Consider the following 18248-nt stretch of genomic DNA (forward strand, 5'->3'; position numbering starts at 1 on the left):
CTAGAACAATGTCTGTATGAGCCTTTGCCTTGGAAGGAGACGACGCTTGAATTAGAATGTCGTCTAGATAAGGTGCCACTGCAATGCTCCTCGGTCTTAGAACCGCCAGAAGGGACCCTAGCACCTTTGTGAAAATCCTGGGAGCAGTGGCTAAACCGAATGGAAGAGCCACGAACTGGTAATGTTTGTCCAGAAAGGCGAACCTTAGGAACTGATAATGATCTTTGTGGATAGGAATATGTAGGTACGCATCCTTTAAATCCACGGTAGTCATATATTGACCCTCCTGGATTGTAGGTAAAATTGTTCGAATGGTTTCCATTGTGAACGATGGAACTCTGAGAAACTTGTTTAGAATTTTTAAATCCAGAATAGGTCTGAAAGTTCCCTCTTTTTTGGGAACTACAAACAGGTTTGAGTAAAACCCCTGACCTTGTTCCACTGTTGGAACTGGGTGTATCACTCCCATCTTTAACAGGTCTTCTACACAATGTAAGAATGCCTGTCTCTTTATTTGGTCTGAAGATAAGCGAGACATGTGGAACCTTCCCCTTGGAGGAAGTTCCTTGAATTCTAGAAGATAACCCTGAGAGACTATTTCTAGTGCCCAGGGATCCGGAACATCTCTTGCCCAAGCCTGAGCAAAGAGTCTGCCCTCTACTAGATCTGGTCCCGGATCGGGGGCTACCCCTTCATGCTGTCTTGGTAGCAGCAGCAGGCTTCTTGGCCTGTTTACCCTTGTTCCAGCCTTGCATTGGTTTCCAAGCTGGCTTAGCCTGGGAAGCGTTACCCTCTTGTCTAGAGGCTGCAGAGTTAGAAGCCGGTCCGTTCCTGAAATTGTGAAAGGAACGAAAATTGGACTTATTCTTAGCCTTGAAAGGCCTATCCTGTGGGAGGGCATGGCCCTTCCCCCCAGTGATGTCTGAAATAATTTCTTTCAATTCTGGCCCAAAAAGGGTCTTACCTTTGAAAGGGATATTAAGCAATTTTGTCTTGGAAGATACATCCGCCGACCAAGACTTTAGCCAGAGCGCTCTGCGCGCCACAATTGCAAACCCTGAATTTTTCGCCGCTAATCTCGCTAATTGCAAAGCGGCAACTAAAATAAAGGAATTAGCTAACTTAAGTGCGTGAATTCTGTCCATGACTTCCTCATATGGAGTCTCCTTATTGAGCGACTTTTCTAGTTCATCGAACCAGAAACACGCCGCCGTAGTGACAGGAATAATGCACGAAATTGGTTGGAGGAGGTAACCTTGCTGAACAAAAATCTTTTTAAGCAAACCCTCCAATTTTTTATCCATAGGATCTTTGAAAGCACAATTGTCCTCAATGGGAATAGTCGTGCGTTTGGCTAGCGTAGAAACTGCCCCCTCAACCTTAGGGACTGTTTGCCATGTGTCCTTCCTTGGGTCGACCATGGGGAACAATTTCTTAAATATAGGAGGTGGGACAAAAGGTATGCCTGGCTTCTCCCACTCCTTAGACACTATGTCCGCCACCCTTTTAGGTATCGGAAAGGCATCAGGGTGCACCGGGACCTCTAGGAATTTGTCCATCTTGCACACTTTTTCTGGAATGACCAAAGAGTCACAATCATCCAGCGTAGTTAGCACCTCCTTAAGTAATGCGCGGAGATGCTCTAACTTAAATTTAAACGTCACAACATCAGGTTCTTCTTGTTGAGAAATTCTTCCTGAATCAGAAAGTTCTCCCTCCGACAAACCCTCCCTCACTGCCACTTCTGACTGGTGTGAGGGTATGACAGATAAATTATCGTCAGCGCCTTCTTGCTCCACTGTATTTAAAACTGAGCAATCACGCTTTCTTTGAAATGCTGGCATTTTGGATAAAATATTAGCTATGGAATTATCCATTACTGCCGTTAATTGTTGCATAGTAACAAGCATTGGCGCGCTAGATGTACTAGGGGTCGCCTGCGCGGGCATAACTGGTGTTGACACAGAAGGAGAGGATGAAGAACTATCCCCACTACCTTCATTTGAGGAATCATCTTGGGCAACCTTATTAAATGTGACAGTACTGTCCTTACTTTGTCTGGACGCTATGGCACAATTATCACATACATTTGAAGGGGGGACCACCTTGGCCTCCATACATACAGAACATGTTCTATCTGAAGGTACAGACATGTTAGACAGGCTTACACAGGCTAATAATGCAAAAAAAACTGTTTTTAAACAAAACCGTTACTGTCTCTTTAAATGTTAAACAGAGCACACTTTATTTCTGAATGTGTGAAAAACTATGAAGTAAATATCCAATCTTTACCAAATTTTCACCCTAGGGTCTTAATGCTTTTAAAGTATTGCACCCCAATTTTCAAGCTTGTAACCCCTTAAATGAGGAAACCGGAGCGGTTTTATCAATTAGCAATTTTAACTCCACTACATTCCCAGCCACAGCGTTTGCTGCGACTTCATCTGTCCTAGGGGGTTATACGATACCAAAATAAGCCTTCCAGGAACGTTTTCAATGACCACCAGACCTTCTCACATGAAGCTGCATGCACTGTATTCAAAAGAAACTGCGCAATTATGGCGCGAAAATGAGGCTCTGTCTACTATAGTGAAAGGCCCTTCCTGACTGGGAAGGTGTCTAAACTACTGCCTGGCGCCTAAAAACGTTCCCAAACACTAAAAGTTTTGAAAATCAATTCAAACCTCATAAAAAACTTAAATAAAGCAATCGATTTAGCCCACAAGAGTGTCAACCAGTATATAGCCCATAATAAGTCTTCATTCTGTTAAGAGTCTAAGAAAATGGCTTACCGATCCCAAAGAGGGAAAATGACAGTCTTCTAGCATTACACAGTCTTGTTAGAAAATGGACTAGTCATACCTTGAGCAGAAAAGTCTGCAAACTGTTCCCCCCAACTGAAGTTCTCTGGGCTCAACAGTCCTGCGTGGGAACAGCAATTGATTTTAGTTACTGCTGCTAAAATCATACTCCTCTTTTAAACAGAACTCTTCATCCTTTTCTGTTTTAGAGTAAATAGTACAAACCGGCACTATTTTAAAATAACAAACTCTTGATAGAAGAATAAAAAACTACAACTAAACACCACATACTCTTCACCATCTCCGTGGAGATGTTACTTGTTCAGAGCGGCAAAGAGAATGACTGGGGGGCGGAGCCCGAGGAGGGGCTATATGGGCAGCTTTTGCTGTGCTCTTTGCCATTTCCTGTTGGGGAGGAGAATATTCCCAGAAGTAATGGATGACACCGTGGACCGGACACACCAATGTTGGAGAAAAGTACAATAATCCGCTGGTTATTTATCTTATTTTACCGCATCTGCTAAGAATAAGCACATCATCATATAAATTGCACCTAGCAGTCACAATTGCTACCATACTTGCGGTGTGTATGACTACGGAGCCGTTAATCGGACATTTGAGGCCTACAGCAGCGGCTATTTTTCAGCAAAATCTAATAAATCTCCACACCTCTCCAAAAGGACAGCTATTTGTGGTTAGATTTTTTCCTGATGATTATATGTATGGACCTTTTTACTGTCCTCTCTCAAAGATTTTAGAGACTTCTATAATTCATACTTGTTCATATTTGAATATTCTGATTGGATTTGGGTAATATGAGTATGATATAAGTATTGTGTTTAACAGTTTTCTCCTGTTTTGCCATATTTTTTTGGCTTCTTGCCATTATATTTCACAAGTTTAGATATAAATATTGTCAAATAGATCATAGCTTAAATATTTCTGTCAATTTAATTTGTATGACGAGTCAGAAAGACTAATACATTACTGGATAGCCAATTTAGGACCTATAACTTTACATGTACACAATTCTACATTTGTAGTTTTCCTTATGCAGATTGCCACGTGCCCCATGTCAGCAGCCGAGACGGTGGGCTACGGTCAAGTGTTGATTCATTGCTTAAACAAACTACCTTATGCAACCTTCTTGCTTTATCAGAGTTCTCTCTTTAAATTTTACTCTGTACAAATTTGGTCTTCATGCTATACAGGTTGCATGTTATAGTATCCAATCTTTACATACTCCTCATAATTCATCTCGAGAACCTCACCAATGCAATCATTTTATAAAGCAAAGTATATACTATTACAAAAAATATTTTGTACCCCCTATCATATGATTAGAGGGATTTCTATTATTCATATATTATATATAGTGCCCAAATCTATCTGAAACCACCCTTATGTTCTAGCTTAATTTTGTCCTACCCAGTCGACTTGCTTCACAACCTATTTGTTATAATCATTAACACCCACAATGTCAAATCGCTTGATTATCTCTTAATTTATTATGTTTTATTAGGCATAATGTACACTCCATCTGTAGTTTCAAATTGTTTACTACTAGGCTATATAGAAGTACACCTCTTTTTGTGTCTTCGTGTAAAATATAGTTAGATAGATATTAGCCAAGAAGTGGCCCTTAGTTCTTTATTTTCTTTTTACTTTTCTTTCAAACTATGGCCTAGATTTGGAGTTTGGCGGTAAAAGGGCTGTTAACGCTCCGCGGGCTTTTTTCTGGCCGCACCATAAAGTTAACTCTGGTATCGAGAGTTCAAACAAATGCTGCGTTAGGCTCCAAAAAAGGAGCGTAGAGCATTTTTACCGCAAATGCAACTCTCGATACCAGAGTTGCTTACGGACGCGGCCAGCCTCAAAAACGTGCTCGTGCACGATTCTCCCATAGGAAACAATGGGACTGTTTGAGCTGAAAAAAAACCTAACACCTGCAAAAAAGCAGCGTTCAGCTCCTAACGCAGCCCCATTGTTTCCTATGGGGAAACACTTCCTACGTCTGCACCTAACACTCTAACATGTACCCCGAGTCTAAACACCCCTAACCTTACACTTATTAACCCCTAATCTGCCGCCCCCGCTATCGCTGACCCCTGCATATTTTTTTAACCCCTAATCTGCCGCTCCGTAAACCGCCGCAACCTACGTTATCCCTATGTACCCCTAATCTGCTGCCCTAACATCGCCGACCCCTATATTATATTTATTAACCCCTAATCTGCCCCCCTCAACGTCGCCGACACCTGCCTACACTTATTAACCCCTAATCTGCCGAGCGGACCTGAGCGCTACTATAATAAAGTTATTAACCCCTAATCCGCCTCACTAACCCTATCATAAATAGTATTAACCCCTAATCTGCCCTCCCTAACATCGCCGACACCTACCTTCAATTATTAACCCCTAATCTGCCGAGCGGAGCTCACCGCTATTCTAATAAATGTATTAACCCCTAAAGCTAAGTCTAACCCTAACACTAACACCCCCCTAACTTAAATATAATTTACATCTAACGAAATAAATTAACTCTTATTAAATAAATGATTCCTATTTAAAGCTAAATACTTACCTGTAAAATAAATCCTAATATAGCTACAATATAAATTATAATTATATTATAGCTATTTTAGGATTAATATTTATTTTACAGGCAACTTTGTAATTATTTTAACCAGGTACAATAGCTATTAAATAGTTAAGAACTATTTAATAGTTACCTAGTTAAAATAATAACAAATTTACCTGTAAAATAAATCCTAACCTAAGATATAATTAAACCTAACACTACCCTATCAATAAAATAATTAAATAAACTACCTACAATTACCTACAATTAACCTAACACTACACTATCAATAAATTAATTAAACACAATTCCTACAAATAAATACAATTAAATAAACTAGCTAAAGTACAAAAAATAAAAAAGAACTAAGTTACAAAAAATAAAAAAATATTTACAAACATAAGAAAAATATTACAACAATTTTAAACTAATTACACCTACTCTAAGCCCCCTAATAAAATAACAAAGCCCCCCAAAATAAAAAATTCCCTACCCTATTCTAAATTAAAAAAGTTACAAGCTCTTTTACCTTACCAGCCCTGAACAGGGCCCTTTGCGGGGCATGCCCCAAGAATTTCAGCTCTTTTGCCTGTAAAAGAATAAATACAATACCCCCCCCCAACATTACAACCCACCACCCACATACCCCTAATCTAACCCAAACCCCCCTTAAATAAACCTAACACTAAGCCCCTGAAGATCTTCCTACCTTGTCTTCACCATCCAGGTATCACCGATCCGTCCTGGCTCCAACATCTTCATCCAACCCAAGCGGGGGTTGGCGATCCATCATCCGGTGCTGAAGAGGTCCAGAAGAGGCTCCAAAGTCTTCCTCCTATCCGGCAAGAAGAGGACATCCGGACCGGCAAACATCTTCTCCAAGCGGCATCTTCGATCTTCTTCCATCCGGTGCGGAGCGGGTCCATCTTGAAGCAGGCGACGCGGATCCATCCTCTTCTTCCGTTGTCTCCCGACTAATGACGGTTCCTTTAAGGGACGTCATCCAAGATGGCGTCCCTCGAATTCCGATTGGCTGATAGGATTCTATCAGCCAATCGGAATTAAGATAGGAATTTTCTGATTGGCTGATGGAATCAGCCAATCAGAATCAAGTTCAATCCGATTGGCTGATCCAATCAGACAATCAGATTGAGCTCGCATTCTATTGGCTGTTCCGATCAGCCAATAGAATGCGAGCTCAATCTGATTGGCTGATTGGATCAGCCAATCGGATTGAACTTGATTCTGATTGGCTGATTCCATCAGCCAATCAGAAAATTCCTACCTTAATTCCGATTGGCTGATAGAATCCTATCAGCCAATCGGAATTCGAGGGACGCCATCTTGGATGACGTCCCTTAAAGGAACCGTCATTAGTCGGGAGACAACGGAAGAAGAGGATGGATCCGCGTCGCCTGCTTCAAGATGGACCCGCTCCGCACCGGATGGAAGAAGATCGAAGATGCCGCTTGGAGAAGATGTTTGCCGGTCCGGATGTCCTCTTCTTGCCGGATAGGAGGAAGACTTTGGAGCCTCTTCTGGACCTCTTCAGCACCGGATGATGGATCGCCAACCCCCGCTTGGGTTGGATGAAGATGTTGGAGCCAGGACGGATCGGTGATACCTGGATGGTGAAGACAAGGTAGGAAGATCTTCAGGGGCTTAGTGTTAGGTTTATTTAAGGGGGGTTTGGGTTAGATTAGGGGTATGTGGGTGGTGGGTTGTAATGTTGGGGGGGGGGGTATTGTATTTATTCTTTTACAGGCAAAAGAGCTGAAATTCTTGGGGCATGCCCCGCAAAGGGCCCTGTTCAGGGCTGGTAAGGTAAAAGAGCTTGTAACTTTTTTAATTTAGAATAGGGTAGGGAATTTTTTATTTTGGGGGGCTTTGTTATTTTATTAGGGGGCTTAGAGTAGGTGTAATTAGTTTAAAATTGTTGTAATATTTTTCTTATGTTTGTAAATATTTTTTTATTTTTTGTAACTTAGTTCTTTTTTATTTTTTGTACTTTAGCTAGTTTATTTAATTGTATTTATTTGTAGGAATTGTGTTTAATTAATTTATTGATAGTGTAGTGTTAGGTTAATTGTAGGTAATTGTAGGTAGTTTATTTAATTATTTTATTGATAGGGTAGTGTTAGGTTTAATTATATCTTAGGTTAGGATTTATTTTACAGGTAAATTTGTTATTATTTTAACTAGGTAACTATTAAATAGTTCTTAACTATTTAATAGCTATTGTACCTGGTTAAAATAATTACAAAGTTACCTGTAAAATAAATATTAATCCTAAAATAGCTATAATATAATTATAATTTATATTGTAGCTATATTAGGATTTATTTTACAGGTAAGTATTTAGCTTTAAATAGGAATCATTTATTTAATAAGAGTTAATTTATTTCGTTAGATGTAAATTATATTTAAGTTAGGGGGGTGTTAGTGTTAGGGTTAGACTTAGCTTTAGGGGTTAATACATTTATTAGAATAGCGGTGAGCTCCGCTCGGCAGATTAGGGGTTAATAATTGAAGGTAGGTGTCGGCGATGTTAGGGAGGGCAGATTAGGGGGTTAATACTATTTATTATAGGGTTAGTGAGGCGGGTTAGGGGTTAATAACTTTATTATAGTAGCGCTCAGGTCCGCTCGGCAGATTAGGGGTTAATAAGTGTAGGCAGGTGTCGGCGACGTTGAGGGGGGCAGATTAGGGGTTAATAAATATAATATAGGGGTCGGCGGTGTTAGGGGTAGCAGATTAGGGGTACATAGGGATAACGTAGGTGGCGGCGCTTTGCGGTCGGAAGATTAGGGGTTAATTATTTTAAGTAGCTGGCAGCGACGTTGTGGGGGGCAGGTTAGGGGTTAATAAATGTAATACAGGGGTCGGCGGTGTTAGGGGCAGCAGATTAGGGGTACATAAGTATAACGTAGGTGGCGGTCGGCAGATTAGGGGTTAAAAATTTTAATCGAGTGGCGGCGATGTGGGGGGAGCTCGGTTTAGGGGTACATAGGTAGTTTATGGGTGTTAGTGTACTTTAGGGTACAGTAGTTAAGAGCTTTATGAACCGGCGTTAGCCAGAAAGCTCTTAACTCCTGCTATTTTCAGGCGGCTGGAGTTTTGTCGTTAGAGCTCTAACGCTCACTTCAGAAACGACTCTAAATACCGGCGTTAGAAAGATCCCATTGAAAACATAGGATACGCAAATGGCGTAGGGGGATCTGCGGTATGGAAAAGTCGCGGCTGAAAAGTGAGCGTTAGACCCTTTAATCACTGACTCCAAATACCAGCGGGCGGCCAAAACCAGCGTTAGGAGCCTCTAACGCTGGTTTCGACGGCTACCGCCGAACTCCAAATCTAGGCCTATGTAATTTATACTATATCCGGCAAGGTCCAAGAATGGCCTTTTTTTACAGAAAGCCCCCTATGATTCTTAACTCTTTCTATTTCATAGGACCAAAAGTGGCCTTTTGATGTATGTGGGGGGAAGTGGACTGTCTTAGACTTATAAGTATTGTATGTAACCTTTTTGTTAATAAAAGTCTCTTTTACTGGCATATTTTTTTCTATGTTATGCTCAATAACAAATAAAAGAAAAATAGAAGAAAAAAAATGGCATTTTCAATTGCACATCATAAGCTGATAGTATTAAAGTGAAAAAAACCATTAGACAAATCTACTACTCTCATAAAGCTATCATACAAATAAATGTGCACTTTTACATATTATAAGGAAAGTCTCATGCTCATCTATGTCGTTAGAATGTTTCTGTTACCTATGTAATGAGAGAATCAGAGATAAAGTGGGTATAGAAACATGTTCACCTGAGCTCCTTCAGGGGGTGGTAAGCGGCGTCCGGGAACTGGTGGAACAGGGGAGCCACATTCCTGGCAGAAGCGAGCAAATGGATCAGACGGACGGGGCGCTAAGCAGTGAGCACACCTGAAATCCAGTTGTAACATCTCATTAGTAAGGCAGGCACTTGTTCCTTAAATACACAATAACCTTCATGGGCCCTTCACTTAGTCTGACACACATACAGGACCTTCTCTTATTTAATTTCTACCTATACGTTTCCTTATTCACCATTACACATATGTGGCTTTAAAAGGAACACTGCTGCAAGATATCACCCACATTTAAACATATACAGAATATGGCTGCAAGAATCAAAGCCATGTTAAAAGCTTAGGAACATTTATGAATTGTAAATTTTATTTTTGTATAGGGGATTGAGACTATTTAGATTTGCCTTTAACTGCTGTTAGAATTCATTTTCATATCTTCTTCTAAGCTTCCCACTCTACCCAACCCAGTCTGCTAATAAATTAAGAATTAATGGAACAGTCATTTTTGTAGTTGCTCTTGCATGCAGCATATGGGTGGGAACACAGAGGTCCAACTTCCCTGCTTTGATCACATTTGTATGAGAGACTCTAGCATTAACATTTTTTTGTCATTTAAGAATAAAACTACAAAGCAAAACCCATTTTATTTCAAGTATGTAAATATTTTAAATGAGGGCTCTTAAAGGGACATAAAACCTACTATTTTTTAATGGTTCAGAGAGAGTATACAATTTTAAACAACTTTCCATTTTACTTCTATTATCAACATTGCTTTGTTCTCTTGGTACCATTTGTTGAAGGAGCAGCAATGCACTACTGGGAGGAAGCTGAACACACTGTGTGAACCAATGACAAGAAGCATATAGGTGCAGCTACCAATCAGCATCTAGCTTCCAGTAGTGCTTTGCTGCTCCTGAGCCTACCTAGGTATGTTTTTCAACAAAGGAAACAAAGAAAATAAGGCAAATTAGATAATATAAGTCAATTGGAAAGTTGTTTAAAATTGCATTCTCTATTTGAATCATGAAAGAAAAAAATAGTATTTTATGCTCCTTATATTAGCATTTTTACAAGTCGTTTGACAGGCAAAATTAAGGTATTTTTTACTGATATTTTTAATGTCACAGTAGCATACAAAAACTACCCTTGCATATCTTCCAAAACAGTGAACCTTTTCTATTTTAAAAATAACTGAAACATCTTAAAAAATATTCTCAAAACAATAATTATAATAGAGCACACTAGTAAAATACTCAATACAATATAGATATGAAATCTAAAAATATCTGAGCTTGTGGGCTACAGATTGGGATACATTATTTCCACAAAAGAATAGTAATGATCCTTAGAGGACCATACTGGTTAAAAATATAAAAAACCTTATTGGCAAATTTTTATTAAATGCAACTAAATCCACAGATAGTCTAGTTGAGGTTGGTACAATATTAAAAGTTATATCTATTATTAAACCATAAAAAGAAATAATATCTATTTGGTGAACCAGTGAATAAAACACTCAAAATTGTGTCCAATATATCAAGAAAACAAAATAAAACAAAAATCATACAAAAAAATCACAATATGCAAAAAGACAGTGCTTAAGCCACTAAATTATATATAGAAGCCCGCTTCCAAAATGGCTCCGTAAGCACCGGAAATAGTTTACCCGGAAGTACGCATAATAGAGACTTCCGGTCTTACGACAACCGGAAGTGCGGATGTTATGACATCCGGTTTAGCGGAAAATAGCCTTGAAGATCTGGCAGGAAATCCGGCTCCATCCGACCTCTTTTGGCGCCAATATTTCAAAGGAACAACCCCTAACCACACTATATAAGGTTAGTGTACACTTAGCCTCACTATGTCTTGAAAAAGGTTCTTCAGAGGACCGAAACGCGTAGACGAATATCGACACACGATTTGTGAGGCTTACCATATTTCCAGGATATAACCTAATGGGGTAAGTTTATTTACCGATAATCTGAAACCCCATAGGCTTTTTTGTTTAGTGCCCTTTGTTTTCTTTTTCAGGATTATTTTATACAGTATTTGCTTGGATTGCTACATTCCCAGGATTATTGGCCATTTCGGACCCTATCGAGGGACATCAAAAGACTTTGGACTTTAACTTGACTTTTATTCATTCTATCCAATACGTATATTTGTTTGTTAAGTTTTGTGTTTTAACCCCTTTGCACTTCACATTTTTGAAATGTACCCCCACAATAACATTTAGGATATTTTAGGGGCAATTTTATCGCACTAGGCACTTTAGTCAGTGATTTGTTTTATTTTTGGTGTTTTGCATTACCGCTAGGGAAGCGGATAAGTGACACTAGAACATACCGGTATTGTTCGAATTTAGGATAGGACACGTAGAGTATATTTTGTTAGGATTTATCTTTTGTTAGGATTCACAAGAGGACCATACTGGTTAAAAATATAAAAAACCTTATTGGCAAATTTTTATTAAATGCAACTAAATCCACAGATAGTCTAGTTGAGGTTGGTACAATATTAAAAGTTATATCTATTATTAAACCATAAAAATAAATAATATCTATTTGGTGAACCAGTGAATAAAACACTCAAAATTGTGTCCAATGTATCAAGAAAACAAAATAAAACAAAAATCATACAAAAAAATCACAATATGCAAAAAGACAGTGCTTAATCAAATCTTGTGAATCCTAACAAAAGATAAATCCTAACAAAATATACTCTACGTGTCCTATCCTAAATTCGAACAATACCGGTATGTTCTAGTGTCACTTATCCGCTTCCCTAGCGGTAATGCAAAACACCAAAAATAAAACAAATCACTGACTAAAGTGCCTAGTGCGATAAAATTGCCCCTAAAATATCCTAAATGTTATTGTGGGGGTACATTTCAAAAATGTGAAGTGCAAAGGGGTTAAAACACAAAACTTAACAAACAAATATACGTATTGGATAGAATGAATAAAAGTCAAGTTAAAGTCCAAAGTCTTTTGATGTCCCTCGATAGGGTCCGAAATGGCCAATAATCCTGGGAATGTAGCAATCCAAGCAAATACTGTATAAAATAATCCTGAAAAAGAAAACAAAGTGCACTAAACAAAAAAGCCTATGGGGTTTCAGATTATCGGTAAATAAACTTACCCCATTAGGTTATATCCTGGAAATATGGTAAGCCTCACAAATCGTGTGTCGATATTCGTCTACGCGTTTCGGTCCTCTGAAGAACCTTTTTCAAGACATAGTGAGGCTAAGTGTACACTAACCTTATATAGTGTGGTTAGGGGTTGTTCCTTTGAAATATTGGCGCCAAAAGAGGTCGGATGGAGCCGGATTTCCTGCCAGATCTTCAAGGCTATTTTCCGCTAAACCGGATGTCATAACATCCGCACTTCCGGTTGTCGTAAGACCGGAAGTCTCTATTATGCGTACTTCCGGGTAAACTATTTCCGGTGCTTACGGAGCCATTTTGGAAGCGGGCTTCTATATATAATTTAGTGGCTTAAGCACTGTCTTTTTGCATATTGTGATTTTTTTGTATGATTTTTGTTTTATTTTGTTTTCTTGATATATTGGACACAATTTTGAGTGTTTTATTCACTGGTTCACCAAATAGATATTATTTCTTTTTATGGTTTAATAATAGATATAACTTTTAATATTGTACCAACCTCAACTAGACTATCTGTGGATTTAGTTGCATTTAATAAAAATTTGCCAATAAGGTTTTTTATATTTTTAACCAGTATGGTCCTCTAAGGATCATTACTATTCTTTTGTGGAAATAATGTATCCCAATCTGTAGCCCACAAGCTCAGATATTTTTAGATTTCATATCTATATTGTATTGAGTATTTTACTAGTGTGCTCTATTATAATTATATTTTTATTGCAATTGTAATTTTATTGTATTTTATTTCATCTGTCCACATTTTGAAGTATCATCGGTATACATTAGATAATTGTGTATTACCCTATTGATTAAAACGATTTCATATGGAGTATTTGGTCAGGATTGTTTTACTACTCTAGCTGTTTCTTCTACCATTCTTTGACCTATTTTTAGCCCTGTGATATACCTTAGCCTGTAGGCGCTCCTATATACACTTCTCATAATAACTACCCACCAGATCTGATAGGGGATCTTCCTTATAGTGAAGCAGGTATATTAGTCATTTTAGGCGCTGGAAACTTAATCTCTGTTGTTTATATTATTAAAGGGACAGTAAAGTAAAAAAAAAAAAACCTTTCCAATTTATTCCTATTGACAAATTTGCACAATTGCAAGTAAAGTCAAAATTGGTGTTGATAGAACATGAGATTTTATTTAACTTTTCAATTTATTTCTATTGACAAATGTTCACAAATGTTTGTAGTAGTGTTATACATTATTGCAAACGCTGCAGCCATAGAGTGATAAAGATATGTGCATGCTCCTAAGCAGTTCTTAATTGTCGATATATATATATATATATATTTATTTAAAACAAAATGTTAAAGGGACACTGAACCCAAATTTTTTCTTTCGTGATTAAGATAGAGCAGGCAATTTTAAGCAACTTTCTAATTTACTCCTATTATCAATTTTTCTTCGTTCTCTTGCTATCTTTATTTGAAAACGAAGGCATCTAAGCTGTTTTTTTTGTTCAGAACTCTGGACAGCACTTTTTTATTGGTGGATTAATTTATCCACCAATCAGCAAGAACAACCAAGGTTGTTCACCAAAAATGGGCTGGCATCTAAACTTACATTCTTGCATTTCAAATAAAGATACCAAGAGAATGAAGAAAATTTGATAATAGGAGTAAATTAAAAAGTTGCTTAAAATGTCATGCTCTATCTGAATCACGAAAGAAAAAATTTGGGTTCAGTGTCCCTTTAATGAAATAGAACATTTTGCAACTACATGAAAATTATTATCGTCATTTTTCTTTCAGATAATTATGAAACCTACCTTTAAATCATGTAACTGTTATCAGAAGCAATTGTGTAAGGAAAAAATAAGAGTTAAATATGCAAAAAGAAAGATTGTGGACTATAAATCTGTATCTTGAGTAAGGGCACCACCATTGCTAATACCCATGTTAATAAGCATACATTTACATAAATAATTATACAGCATAATGTAGATACTGAATCTGACAGGACTGATTAAAGGTCAAAACTGAAATGAGCATGGGTGCATTTTAAATTTGATTTTTTTTTTGTGATATAATTCCGTTAACAAAAATGTGTTTAGTAAAACTGATTACTGTTTTTCAGAGGCATACGCACATATGCGCTGAGGGCCCAAGCACCAGTATTTAAACAACACACCTTCTCAGATAGTCTGACACAAATTAACTCTTCTATGACACCATATGCAACACCACCAGCTATCTACTCCAGATACTCTAGTCACACATAGCATATGTGCATATGCCGCTGAAACATTTTTGTTGCCAATGGAATTATATTGCAAAAATGCTTCTCTCAAAAATTGAAATAAATTCATTTTCATTTAATTTTGACCTATCCCTTTAAATAATTAGTTGCTTAAAATCGTATCCCAGCAAACTTAGAATAAGTTTCACCATAATAGGTCCTTTATTTTTATATTTATTCTATAGTTACTACATTGACCTGAACCCTTAGAAATACTGTCTATGCCGGTAAAACTCTGGCTTGGTGGCAACCCTACTCTGGAGAGATGAGGTATAAGGAATAAGAAAACAAAAATGATGAGTAACTGTGGGGAAAAAGAGTTGGAAAGTAGAAACAGGAACAGCTGAATGAAAACAGGATACTTGGGTAAAAGGCACATGCAACCCCAAAATTTCCTTTCTTTATTCAGGCAGAGCATGTCATTTTAAACAACTTTCCAATTTGCATTTTTTTTATCTAAATCGCTTCATTCTCTTGGTATCCTTAGTTGAAAAGCATATCTAGGTAGGCTCTGGAGCAGCAAAGCTTTACAGGGAGCTAGCTGCTGATAGGTGGCTGCACAAAAATGCCTCTTTTCATTGTTTCAATAAATTTCTTCAGATAGCTCCCAGTAGTGCATAGCTGCTGCTTCAAAAAAGGATACCAAGAAAACGAAGCAAATTGGATAAAAGAAGTAAATTGGAAAGTTGTTTAAAATTGCATGCTCTATTGGGATCATGAAAAATAAGAAAAAGAAAAATGTTAGGTTTCGTGTCCCTTTAATGCCTCAGAATAATAGCAACATTTGTTTTAAGGCATTTTAGTTGCTGTGAGACATATTACTGCACAACTAATGCCTGTAGACAAAAGCACTGCAATAAAAATATGCTTTACATTTGCTCCCGCCTCTCCCCACTCTCTTCTTCTCTCCTTCTCTAGCTCCCTTTACACTTGCTCCCGCCTCTCCCCACTCTCTTCTTCTCTCCTTCTCTAGCTCCCTTTACATTTGCTCCCGCCTCTCCCCACTCTCTTCTTCTCTCCTTCTCTAGCTCCCTTTACACTTGCTCCCGCCTCTCCCCACTCTCTTCTTCTCTCCTTCTCTAGCTCCCTTTACACTTGCTCCCGCCTCTCCCCACTCTCTTCTCTCCTTCTCTAGCTCCCTTTACACTTGCTCCCGCCTCTCCCCACTCTCTTCTCTCCTTCTCTAGCTCCCTTTACACTTGCTCCCGCCTCTCCCCACTCTCTTCTCTCCTTCTCTAGCTCCCTTTACACTTGCTCCCGCCTCTCCCCACTCTCTTCTTCTCTCCTTCTCTAGCTCCCTTTACACTTGCTCCCGCCTCTCCCCACTCTCTTCTTCTCTCCTTCTCTAGCTCCCTTTACACTTGCTCCCGCCTCTCCCCACTCTCTTCTCTCCTTCTCTAGCTCCCTTTACACTTGCTCCCGCCTCTCCCCACTCTCTTCTCTCCTTCTCTAGCTCCCTTTACTCTTGCTCCCGCCTCTCCCCACTCTCTTCTCTCCTTCTCTAGCTCCCTTTACACTTGCTCCCGCCTCTCCCCACTCTCTTCTCTCCTTCTCTAGCTCCCTTTACACTTGCTCCCGCCTCTCCCCACTCTCTTCTTCTCTCCTTCTCTAGCTCCCTTTACACTTGCTCCCGCCTCTCCCCACTCTCTTCTTCTCTCCTTCTCTAGCTCCCTTTACACTTGCTCCCGCCTCTCCCCACTCTCTTCTTCTCTCCTTCTCTAGCTCCCTTTACACTTGCTCCCGCCTCTCCCCACTCTCTTCTTCTCTCCTTCCTAGCTCCCTTTACACTTGCTCATGCCTCTCCCCACTCTCTTCTTCTCTCCTTCTCTAGCTCCCTTTACACTTGCTCCCGCCTCTCCCCACTCTCTTCTCTCCTTCTCTAGCTCCCTTTACACTTGCTCCCGCCTCTCCCCACTCTCTTCTTCTCTCCTTCTCTAGCTCCCTTTACACTTGCTCCCGCCTCTCCCCACTCTCTTCTTCTCTCCTTCTCTAGCTCCCTTTACACTTGCTCCCGCCTCTCCCCACTCTCTTCTTCTCTCCTTCTCTAGCTCCCTTTACACTTGCTCCCGCCTCTCCCCACTCTCTTCTTCTCTCCTTCTCTAGCTCCCTTTACACTTGCTCATGCCTCTCCCCACTCTCTTCTTCTCTCCTTCTCTAGCTCCCTTTACACTTGCTCCCGCCTCTCCCCACTCTCTTCTTCTCTAGCTCCCTTTACACTTGCTCCCGCCTCTCCCCACTCTCTTCTTCTCTAGCTCCCTTTACACTTGCTCCCGCCTCTCCCCACTCTCTTCTTCTCTCCTTCTCTAGCTCCCTTTACACTTGCTCCTGCCTCTCCCGCCTCTCCCCACTCTCTTCTTCTCTAGCTCCCTTTACACTTGCTCATGCCTCTCCCCACTCTCTTCTTCTCTCCTTCTCTAGCTCCCTTTACACTTGCTCCCGCCTCTCCCGCCTCTCCCCACTCTCTTCTTCTCTCCTTCTCTAGCTCCCTTTACATTTGCTCCCGCCTCTCCCCACTCTCTTCTTCTCTCCTTCTCTAGCTCCCTTTACACTTGCTCCCGCCTCTCCCCACTCTCTTCTTCTCTCCTTCTCTAGCTCCCTTTACACTTGCTCCCGCCTCTCCCCACTCTCTTCTTCTCTCCTTCTCTAGCTCCCTTTACACTTGCTCCCGACTCTCCCCACTCTCTTCTTCTCTCCTTCTCTAGCTCCCTTTACACTTGCTCCCGCCTCTCCCCACTCTCTTCTTCTCTCCTTCTCTAGCTCCCTTTACACTTGCTCCCGCCTCTCCCCACTCTCTTCTTCTCTCCTTCTCTAGCTCCCTTTACACTTGCTCCCGCCTCTCCCCACTCTCTTCTTCTCTCCTTCTCTAGCTCCCTTTACACTTGCTCCCGCCTCTCCCCACTCTCTTCTTCTCTCCTTCTCTAGCTCCCTTTACACTTGCTCATGCCTCTCCCCACTCTCTTCTTCTCTCCTTCTTTAGCTCCCTTTACACTTGCTCCCGCCTCTCCCCACTCTCTTCTTCTCTCCTTCTCTAGCTCCCTTTACACTTGCTCCCGCCTCTCCCCACTCTCTTCTTCTCTCCTTCTCTAGCTCCCTTTACATTTGCTCCCGCCTCTCCCCACTCTCTTCTTCTCTCCTTCTCTAGCTCCCTTTACACTTGCTCCCGCCTCTCCCCACTCTCTTCTTCTCTAGCTCCCTTTACACTTGCTCATGCCTCTCCCCACTCTCTTCTTCTCTCCTTCTCTAGCTCCCTTTACACTTGCTCCCGCCTCTCCCGCCTCTCCCCACTCTCTTCTTCTCTCCTTCTCTAGCTCCCTTTACATTTGCTCCCGCCTCTCCCCACTCTCTTCTTCTCTCCTTCTCTAGCTCCCTTTACACTTGCTCCCGCCTCTCCCCACTCTCTTCTTCTCTCCTTCTCTAGCTCCCTTTACACTTGCTCCCGCCTCTCCCCACTCTCTTCTTCTCTCCTTCTCTAGCTCCCTTTACACTTGCTCATGCCTCTCCCCACTCTCTTCTTCTCTCCTTCTCTAGCTCCCTTTACACTTGCTCCCGCCTCTCCCCACTCTCTTCTTCTCTCCTTCTCTAGCTCCCTTTACACTTGC

General features: G+C 40.3%; 1 protein-coding gene across 1 annotated transcript in view; it reads right to left on the reverse strand.

Annotated features, from left to right (window-relative positions):
• DZANK1 (double zinc ribbon and ankyrin repeat domains 1) overlaps window positions 1–18248 on the reverse strand; it is a 230236-nt gene that overhangs the window by 200646 nt on the left and 11342 nt on the right. The window contains exon 3 of the mRNA XM_053711996.1: window positions 9204–9321. Within this exon, the coding sequence (XP_053567971.1) occupies window positions 9204–9321 (118 nt within the window). The remainder of the gene's footprint in view (window positions 1–9203; window positions 9322–18248) is intronic.

The sequence above is a fragment of the Bombina bombina genome, chromosome 4 (genome assembly GCF_027579735.1).
Source record: "Bombina bombina isolate aBomBom1 chromosome 4, aBomBom1.pri, whole genome shotgun sequence".
NCBI lineage: Eukaryota > Metazoa > Chordata > Amphibia > Anura > Bombinatoridae > Bombina > Bombina bombina.